The 9,211-nt window shown below is 37.4% G+C and overlaps 1 protein-coding gene across 1 annotated transcript; it reads left to right on the top strand.

Annotated features, from left to right (window-relative positions):
* The first annotated feature begins 1,264 nt into the window (after positions 1-1,264).
* Positions 1,265-8,067, top strand: LOC125244876 (guanylate-binding protein 1-like). The gene is made up of 9 exons (XM_048155239.1): positions 1,265-1,670; positions 2,759-2,886; positions 3,358-3,467; positions 4,268-4,452; positions 4,647-4,889; positions 4,988-5,268; positions 5,521-5,733; positions 5,835-5,937; positions 7,170-8,067. The coding sequence occupies exons 1-9, from the start codon at positions 1,457-1,459 to the stop codon at positions 7,610-7,612; spliced, it is 1,920 nt and encodes a 639-aa protein (XP_048011196.1). The 5' UTR covers positions 1,265-1,456; the 3' UTR covers positions 7,613-8,067.
* The last annotated feature ends 1,144 nt before the right edge of the window (positions 8,068-9,211 follow it).

Here is a 9,211-nt window from a genome sequence, read left to right on the forward strand (position 1 = left end):
CAGTGCCGTCTAAGGGCCTGAAGATCACGGGCATCCAGCATGGTTTTCGGCCTTGACCCTTATGCACAGAGATTGTTCCAGATTCTCTGAATCTTTGGATGATATTACGCACTGTAGATGATGATAACTCCAAACTCTTTGCAATTTTTCTCTGAGAAACTCCTTTCTGATATTGCTCCACTATTTTTCACCGCAGCATTGGGGTAATTGGTAATCTTCTGCCCATCTTGACTTCTGAGAGACACTGCCACTCTGAGAGGCTCTTTTTACAGCTATGGAAAAAATTAAGAGACCACTCCAAGTTCAGAAATCAATGTTAAGTGGTCTCTTAATTTTTTCCATAGCTGTATACCTAATCATGTTGCCAATTGACCTAATAAGTTGCAAATTGGTCCTCCAGCTGTTCCTTATATGTACATTTAACTTTTCCGGCCTCTTATTGCTACCTGTCCAAAATTTTTTGGAATGTCTAGCTCTCATGAAATCCAAAATGAGCCAATATTTGGCTTGACATTCCAAAATGTCTCACTTTCAACATTTGATATGTTATCTATATTCTATTGTGAATAAAATATAAGTTTATGAGATTTGTAAATTATTGCATTCCTTTTTCATTCACAATTTGTACAGTGTCCCAACTTTTTTGTAAATATGCCATTAAAACAATACTTGCCTATTTTGATCGACTGTGAAAAATGTTGTAAGTTGACAATCGTTGGTTGTCAATATCATGTCGCTGCTTAAAATTCGCAAACATTAATTTATTGCACATTTATTGGAAAGTCTGAATTTATCAGAAATCCGAATGTGCGAATATAAAACCAACTTTACCTAAGTCACTGTGGGCATACTTAATAAGCATGTTGACATCATTCTGACATCACACCCACCCTTTCTCTTAGCTTAAGATTTCTCTCTATTCCTAAGTAAAAGTTTGTCTCAGGAGCTTTGTGAATAGGTTTTAAGAGGAAACTCTTAGCTAAACACTTTTTACTGCTATTTGGGAGAACTCTTATAGTGGTAAGATAAAATTTTTGTGAATACTGCCCCAGGGGATTTTGAATTTGGGCTGATATAGTAGCTGGACACAAACAAAGCTGACAGGATTTTTTTTTTATGTCTCATTCAGTGTTCTTGTGTAATGTGTGCTGAATGTGTGTATGTGTGCATTATGTGAGTGTGGATGTCTGTAGGCTATGTGTCAAAAGATGTGGGTTTTATTGGAATTTCTATATATGTGTATAAGCCTGAATAGTCTATGGGTTTTGTCTGTTTCTCTATCCACACGTATATGAGTGTGTTAAGGTGACATGAGAAAAAACTTCCCCAAACATAAAAAAGAAAAGCTGCTGATCTGGGGAATTATTGTATTGTTTACTGTAGAATTACTGGAATATTTCTCAACACATCATATCTTTTTACTTCTAGTACACTGCAGTTACTGTGTGTATTTTAAATGTGTGTATCTGTTGGACAGCTGTATTCTCCAGTGATCATGGACAAACCAGTGTGCTTGATTGACACGGAGTCAGATGGGAAGCTGTGTGTGCAGCAGTCAGCTCTACAGATCCTGCAGCAGATCCAGCAGCCAGTGGTGGTGGTGGCCGTGGTGGGTCTCTACCGCACCGGGAAGTCCTACCTGATGAATCGCCTCGCAGGACAACAAAAAGGTTAGACCCGCACATGAAGCGCTGATACCATCCAAAAGCTTAAAGGATTAGTTCACTTTCAAATAAAATTTTACTGATAATTTACTCACCCCCATGCCATCCAAGATGTTCATGTCCTTCTTTCTTCAGTCGAAAAGAAATTAAGGTTTTTGATGAAAACATTCCAGGATTTTTCTCCTTATAGTGGACTTCAGTGGAGCCCAAACGGTTGAAGGTCAAAATTACAGTTTCAGTGCAGCTTCAAAGGGCTTTAAATGATAAAACGATCAGTAATAAAAAACAAAAACAAAAAAAAAACACCTGTATATGCTTTATAAACACAAATTGGGGGTTGTGGTATAATGCTATTTCATGTATTCTGACTTATTTACACTGTAAAAGAGTTGGATTCTCATGCTAGTTTCAAAACACGAGTTGGACAAATGACAGTGTATTTCTGTGCCAAAAATACTCTTGTTCTCTTTGGGATCTTTTTTTTTTTTTTTGAGTATCGGCCTGAGTGATGTCAACAAGGTTGTAATTCCTTGTACAGTTACTTCTCCAGGAAGGGCGCACACGCACGTCGACCAGAGCGAGAGTGCAAGGAAGTCGTCGGCAGCGCTGCACAGGTCGCAGGACTTCATGAAATCAACAATGTCACCTATTAAGTGTGGTTTTGGTTGTGAGGGAAAGATAACCTTGCTTCCCAAAGAACCCAGGGTTAAGTGGAGCTGAGAGTTTTGTTCTCACGCAATACATTGATGCGCTCTTGATATTTGTCATTAAAAAGACCATAGAAAGTGATAGTTGCAATCGCGTTTTTGTTGGTTAAAATGAATGGGGAATATCTCTTGTTTTTCCATGGCTGTTCGAGCCCTCCAGGCGCTCAGCTGTTTTTGGAAATACTCGGTAGGGCGTATGTATCTTTTATAAATATGATAAAACTAAAGACTTTTTGGAGATATGAAGGATGCACTACTACTCTATAGGAACTCAAGATTAACATGAGATTGGCAGAAACTGTGTGTGATACCCCCTCCCTTTAAAAGAAACATGCAGTTACATGCATATAAGTCATTGTGTTGTTTTTTTGTGTGTGGCTTTATCAGGGTTTGCATTGGGCAGCACTGTTGAGTCCAAGACGAAGGGCATCTGGATGTGGTGTGTGGATCACCCCAATAAAGCAGGAACCACTCTGGTGCTGCTGGACACTGAGGGACTCGGAGACGTGGACAAGGTGACATAAAAAACAAAGTACTGAAACACTACTGAAAGTAACATCATATGTCACAAGCAGTTTCAAGTTTATAAGAACTCTCTCACTTTTCAGAGCTGTTCTACCCTTATTCAGATAGGCATGTCCAAACTCGGTCCTAGAGTTTAGCTGCAACTTGCCTCAACACACCTGCCTGGAAGTTTCTAGTACGCCTAGTAAGACCTTGATTAGCTGGTTCAAGTAGGTTCAATTGGGGTTGGAGCTAAACTTGGCAAGACAGTGGCCCTCCAGAAGCAGGATTGGACACCCCTGAGATAGAATGTCACATTCAGCATGTTGGTTTGCTAGTGTTTGAAAGCTTGCTAGTTTGTTGTAAATAAGAGGCAGTGAGTGCATTTTCCCAACTACCATGCACTTTGCACTGATTTAATGCTGTTAAAAAGAGCAGCTTTCTTTGAGATTAATCTCCATGATTGTCTTTCTCTTTCTCAGGGAGACCCAAAGCATGACACCAACATCTTCTGTCTGGCTGTGTTACTGAGCAGCACTCTGGTCTACAACAGTCGAGGCACGATTGACAACAAGGCTGTAGAGGAACTGCAGTATCCTTCTAACAACCTAGATACCTATCAGGTCATTTAGCTGATGATTTTTTTTAGTGTTTTTCAAATTATTACAGCCAGGTGAAAAAACAGTACATTTCTATAATGTACTTATGTGATCAGATTTTTGTGTGCTAATTTTGTACATAACATACTAAAAAAATTCTTTAGTATTTCTTAAGAACATCTAAGTGTACTTAATTGTGCTATTTTGAGACACCATGAAATATGAACTAAAACATGCTTTTAATATACTATCTCTGTATTTAAAAAAAATAAATAAAATTAGATATCACTTATAGTACACTTGAACCCATAGTGTACTACAAGTGGTAACTAAATATATATATACATATATATATATATATATATATATATATATATATTTTTTTTTTTTTTTTTTTTTTTTTTTTTTTTTTTGCACAAAAATAGAGCACTTCAATTACATTATAGAAGTGTACTTTTTTCACTTGGGCAAATACATCAATACAAGGAGACATCACTTTTTGTGAGGTGCTATGTTTATTACCTTGTGCAGGTACAGTCTATCATGAGGGAATGCATTGGGTTTATGTATTTACTTATTGAGAAAGGCACAAAAAGGGACATCTACTGACATCTACACCCACATAATTATATCTAACTGCTTCCTTTATAGCTAGGCTTGGTGATACTGAAAAGTATTTATCACTGGTCTTGATCATTTGCTTAGTACTTCATGGAAAGACGCATTTGTTTTGTTAGACAATGTATCATGTTGTTGTTTGATAGTCAATTGACATGCCTGAACAAACTGTCAGATATGTTACTGAACTAACAGAATGCATCAAGGTCAAATCAGATGAAGCCGACGATTCAAGCGAGTTTGTGAAATTCTTCCCTAGTTTCATCCGGACTGTGAGGGACTTCACTCTTGAGCGAAAGATCGATGGCAAAGATGCAACAGAGAATGAGTACCTAGAGTTTGCTCTGAAGCTGAAGCATGGTAATTTAATAATAATAAAAAAATATTTTAAGAGTCCTCATCACTATCACTTTTTGTGTAATTAGTTTTTGTCAACAGGTTGGTCAATAGATCTTTTGTATTACTCATAAAATTCATAGTTTATTGAGGTAATACATATGGGTTTAATAATATTTGAACTGAGAGGATCTACAGCATGTGCTCATTTGTTTTAGGCACATCAAAAAAAGTGATGGAGTACAACTTTCCCAGGGAGTGCATCAAAAAATTCTTCCCTTCCAGAACGTGCTTCACTTTCCCATTTCCAGCCGCCCCAGAGAAATTGTCTCATTTGGAGAGTTTGGATCCTTCTGAACTTTCCTCTGACTTCCTGGAGGTCACAAATCGTTTCTGCACATTTGTCTTTAACGAGAGCCATGTGAAGAAGCTGAAAGATGGAATCACAGTCACTGGCAGAGGTGATTCAAAATTAAACCTGAAGAGTTTGCATGAACTTACACATGACTGTTGTTCAATACCTTTTCTGTATCATTTTAACTTCTTTCCTTTTCTGAAGTTCTGGGTAACTTGGCAAAAACATACGTGGACACCATCGCCAGTGGGGCTGTGCCGTGTCTGGAGAATGCTGTGATTGCTATGGCAATGATTGAGAATGAGTCTGCAGTGAAGGAGGGGCTTGAGGTTTACCAGAGTGGAATGGAGAAGCTGAAGGACTCCTTCCCTCTGGAACTGAAGGATGTGTCCTCAGAACACCAACGTCTCAGCAACATGGCGACACAAACCTTCATGAAGCGTTCCTTCAGGGACACTGATGGGAAGTACCTGAAATCTCTAGAGGTAGGCCGGATCGGTTCGCAGATTTCTAGTATCAGTTCATTTAGGATGATGACTCAGTAACACTGGGCAACCAACTGAAAAATTCATCTCTCTTTTGGCCCTTTTTTGTTTCTGAATACATACTGCAAACCCAATAATCAGTGTGATTATTTTGCCTGGGGTTCAGTGGAGTGAAGAGATGTCAGAGCGTGCATAGATGAAATCTCTTCTCATGCATTATAAATCTGAGAACTGTTACTTGCATGTTTTTAGGAAAACATTAATAAACTCTTTGATGGATACCTGCGCCAAAACGAGCAAGCTTCAAAGAGACGATGTGAAGAACTCTTGTCATCCCTCTCTGCAAGAATGACGGAAAATCTCAAGCAGGGTTTCTATACCAAACCTGGTGGCTATGATCTCTTCTGCAATGATCTGGTGGACATTGAGAAGAATTATAAAATCCAGGCCAATAAAGAAGTCAAGGTCTTGCCCATATTACACTTCTATGAACCTCTATGCCCATACTATACATTACAGAAATATGATGTCATCACAATTATCCATTTTTTTCTGTATGTCAATAGGCTGAAGAGGTCCTAAAGGAGTTTCTGAAGCAGAAGTCTGTGGATTCACAAGCTATTCTGCAGGCTGACCAAAAACTGACTGAGAAGGAAAAAGAGATTAAGCGTGAGAGTCTTAAGCCTTTAAATCCCAATTTCCCTGTTTGTATATTCTTACCAGGTTGCTTATATAAGAGGTGCTCAAAGATTTAGGTACTTGTGAGAGTGCTGCTGGACAGTGTTTCCAGCTGTTTTCAAAGGAAAGTAGCTAAAGCCTGCCCAAAAGTCGCATCACTTCTTACTTGCATTCTGCCTGCCCAAAATGTTTTTTCTCTCCTAATCCATGCTCACATATTGTATTTTGATAAAATAGCTATAATATAGCCGAATGTCCAATAAAGATGTTCTCATTTCCTATATATATTTTTTTTTGTCAGAAAACAGAACATGTATCATATAGTGAATGACTACATTTTTTGTCTAAATTATCTTAATTCAGAGAGTTCGGAAACTGGATGAACTTAAGCTCTGTGATATAGTGAGTATAATTGATAAGCACACGAGAAGAATGGAAATCAAAACTATCAAATTAAATTCTTTAAATATAAAACAAAGGAGAAGCAGATAAGTGATAACTCCATGGCAACACTGCGCTCATGTGTAGATCGCTCATTCACGTCAGATGCCGTGCGATCAATGGAATGTGCTGCTGCTCCTCTCAGCCACTCACTGAAAACAGTAGACGCAGAGAGAGGTGTGAATATAGTGGGAAAGCAAGACCTCGCGCTTGCAGTACCGGCGCTAAAAGGGCCTGAAAAGTCGCTAAATCTAGCAACAAATTCGCTAAATTGGCAACACTGCAGTTGGACACTGAAGAACTCAGAGACAAGGAAAAAATGATGTAACAGCTAAACTAGTTTAGTACAAGCTGTTTCAAGGGTCCAAGAATTGCACCCTGCAACAGCAATTGCAGCCCAGGGTGGCTGTGTATGCCATTATCATTATGAATCAAGATCAATGTGATCAAGATCAGTACTTTAAACTCTTCTGACTCCATTATAATGGTTCTAATTCAGTTCTAATTCATATAAGGCCAGAACTACATTAACAAATGTAACATTCAATATGATGACTTAGATGAAAATTCAAGTTTTTTTAGTAAAATATTGGAATTTGGTAATGGAAGGAAGGGTGGGTTCTTCATATTAATATGTTTATAAGCATTCACAGAAGTGTATTTCCTTAAATAATTATATATAAAATTAATATTTATCTATCTTACAGCAAAATAGACTGTTAATCTCATGGTTTAAGTCTCTATAAAGCATCTGTTTCCTTTCTCTTTTTGTCTTTGACCAGAGGAAATTGAGAAAGCAGCCCTCCTGCAGCAGGAAATCAAAGCTAGAGAGGAGAAGCTGCAACAACTTGAAGAGGTGATGAAAGCAGAGAAACAGAGTAATGAAGAGAGGATGAGACAGATGGAGTTGAAGATGAAAGAGGAGCTGAGGCTCCAGAGAGAGGAGGCTGATCGTGCCATGAAGAGTAAACTGAAAGAGCAGGCTGATCTGTTGGAGAAGGGCTTTAAGGAGAAAGCAGAGTTGATGAAACAGGAGATGGAAGAGTTCAAGAAACAGAATGCTGAAGCTGAGTGTAATAGAGCTAGAGAGTTTGCAGAGATGTTAGAGAACTCAAACAGGAGACATGAGCAGACTATGGCTATGATGCAGCAGCAACACAGAGAACAGATGAAAGCCATTCAGGAGAGGAATGCACAATGTAAAGGTGGATGTTGTATCTTGTGAAATGCTTTAATTCTGTGATCATCAAACTCATCAGAAGATTGCATTGCACTAATGCAATCACAGTATATAATATAGAGGTATAATCTTGCAATAAAACAATACAATTGATCTCATTCTATCTTCACATGAACAGTAATATATGATATTATGGATTAGGAAATTTAAATTCACAAATGTTTTGCGTATCCAGCGTAAATGATATATCCAAATCACATGTTTATATGACATTTGTAATTAATTATAAACAGTGACAAATAAGGTTTTTCAGTGACTGAATTTCTCTGGCATTCCATGTAATCATCAAATAAACAGATGGTATTTGTAAAAACAAAACGTGTGTGTGTGTGTGTGTGTGTGTGTGTGTGGCAGCGGGGTGGTTAATTATTTGAGTCCTAACTATCAATATGTGTGTATGTAGCGGTTGTTCCTCTGCGTTGTGTTGATTTTTGATGTTAAATAAGGATTTTCCACACAAAGCATTTTTTTTTTTTTTTTTGCCATAGATGATTTAATCTCAGTGCCTGTGTGGTAAAACACACAGACAGGCACTGTTATCTGCAACTCTGCTCTTAACTGTGTCTGTTAACCACAAAATACATATTAAATACACCAAGTAGTTAACCACAAAACACAATGAATGCAATGTACAACATATATTAGACTAAAATATCTCTTTAGTGTAGAAAATATCTTATGACTAAAATATATATTTAGTGTACAAAATAATTATACACAGGTTTGGGCAAAAATACATCAAAATGTATTTTAAAATAAAATACCAAATACCTTAATTTTAAGTGTATCAAAATAAACTACTGTATTTTTGTATTTTAAAAATACTACAAAATACTTTTACAAGGGAGCATGAAATTTTTGCACAAACCTTCCATCAGTTGGCCCATTTGATCGATCCCTTCACCATCACACTGACTCAGATGATTAAGTAAACAATGTTTGATAGCAACAGCTTTTCTTTGCCCGAGTCATGCAATAAATGTGACATATGCAACCAGTTAAAGGCACAAATATGTAGGATTTTTAGATTAAAATATTCAAAAACCACTAAAACAATGTTATATTTTTGTTGTCTTGTGTACTTACATTATCCCACATTTCCAAGAAATTCTAAATCCAGACAAATAAAAAAAATTTAACCAGGACACAGACTGCATCTGTGTGTTGCCTATCAATGACATCATTACCCTCGATTTCCGTTTGTCGAAACCATGGAAACATCAAAGACACTTTCGTTTATTATTTGTTTTATTAGACAGATGAGCAACTGTTTGGATACATATTATATAGCTCAACACATTAAGTCTTTTTGTTTGAATCTTGTTTTCTTGATTTACAGTGAGTACCATGTTTTACCATGACTACTATCAATCTAACTTACTGCAGTGTGCAACAGCCGCCGAGCGAAAGCAAGGAGTAGCACTATAACAACTTTCAACACTCAAATGTATCTAATATGATAAACAGTGCAGCGTTACCCCACATACGCTTGACCGGAAGAAGTGGAAGCAGCGACTGTGGCATAATATAAAAGTCCCACTGCTCTCGAGGTGTGTGTCGCACTTGTCTCTCATTAGCAATCGC

The sequence above is a fragment of the Megalobrama amblycephala genome, linkage group LG14, assembly GCF_018812025.1.
Source record: "Megalobrama amblycephala isolate DHTTF-2021 linkage group LG14, ASM1881202v1, whole genome shotgun sequence".
Taxonomy (NCBI): domain Eukaryota; kingdom Metazoa; phylum Chordata; class Actinopteri; order Cypriniformes; family Xenocyprididae; genus Megalobrama; species Megalobrama amblycephala.

Bases quoted from the DNA above. Each gene is read 5' to 3' on its own strand.
- LOC125244876 (XM_048155239.1), top strand. From the start codon at position 1,457: ATGTGTGTATCTGTTGGACAGCTGTATTCTCCAGTGATCATGGACAAA. The intron at 2,887-3,357 runs GTGACATAAAAA...TCTCTTTCTCAG, and splicing joins GACTCGGAGACGTGGACAAG to GGAGACCCAAAGCATGACAC. The intron at 4,453-4,646 runs GTAATTTAATAA...CATTTGTTTTAG, and splicing joins TGCTCTGAAGCTGAAGCATG to GCACATCAAAAAAAGTGATG.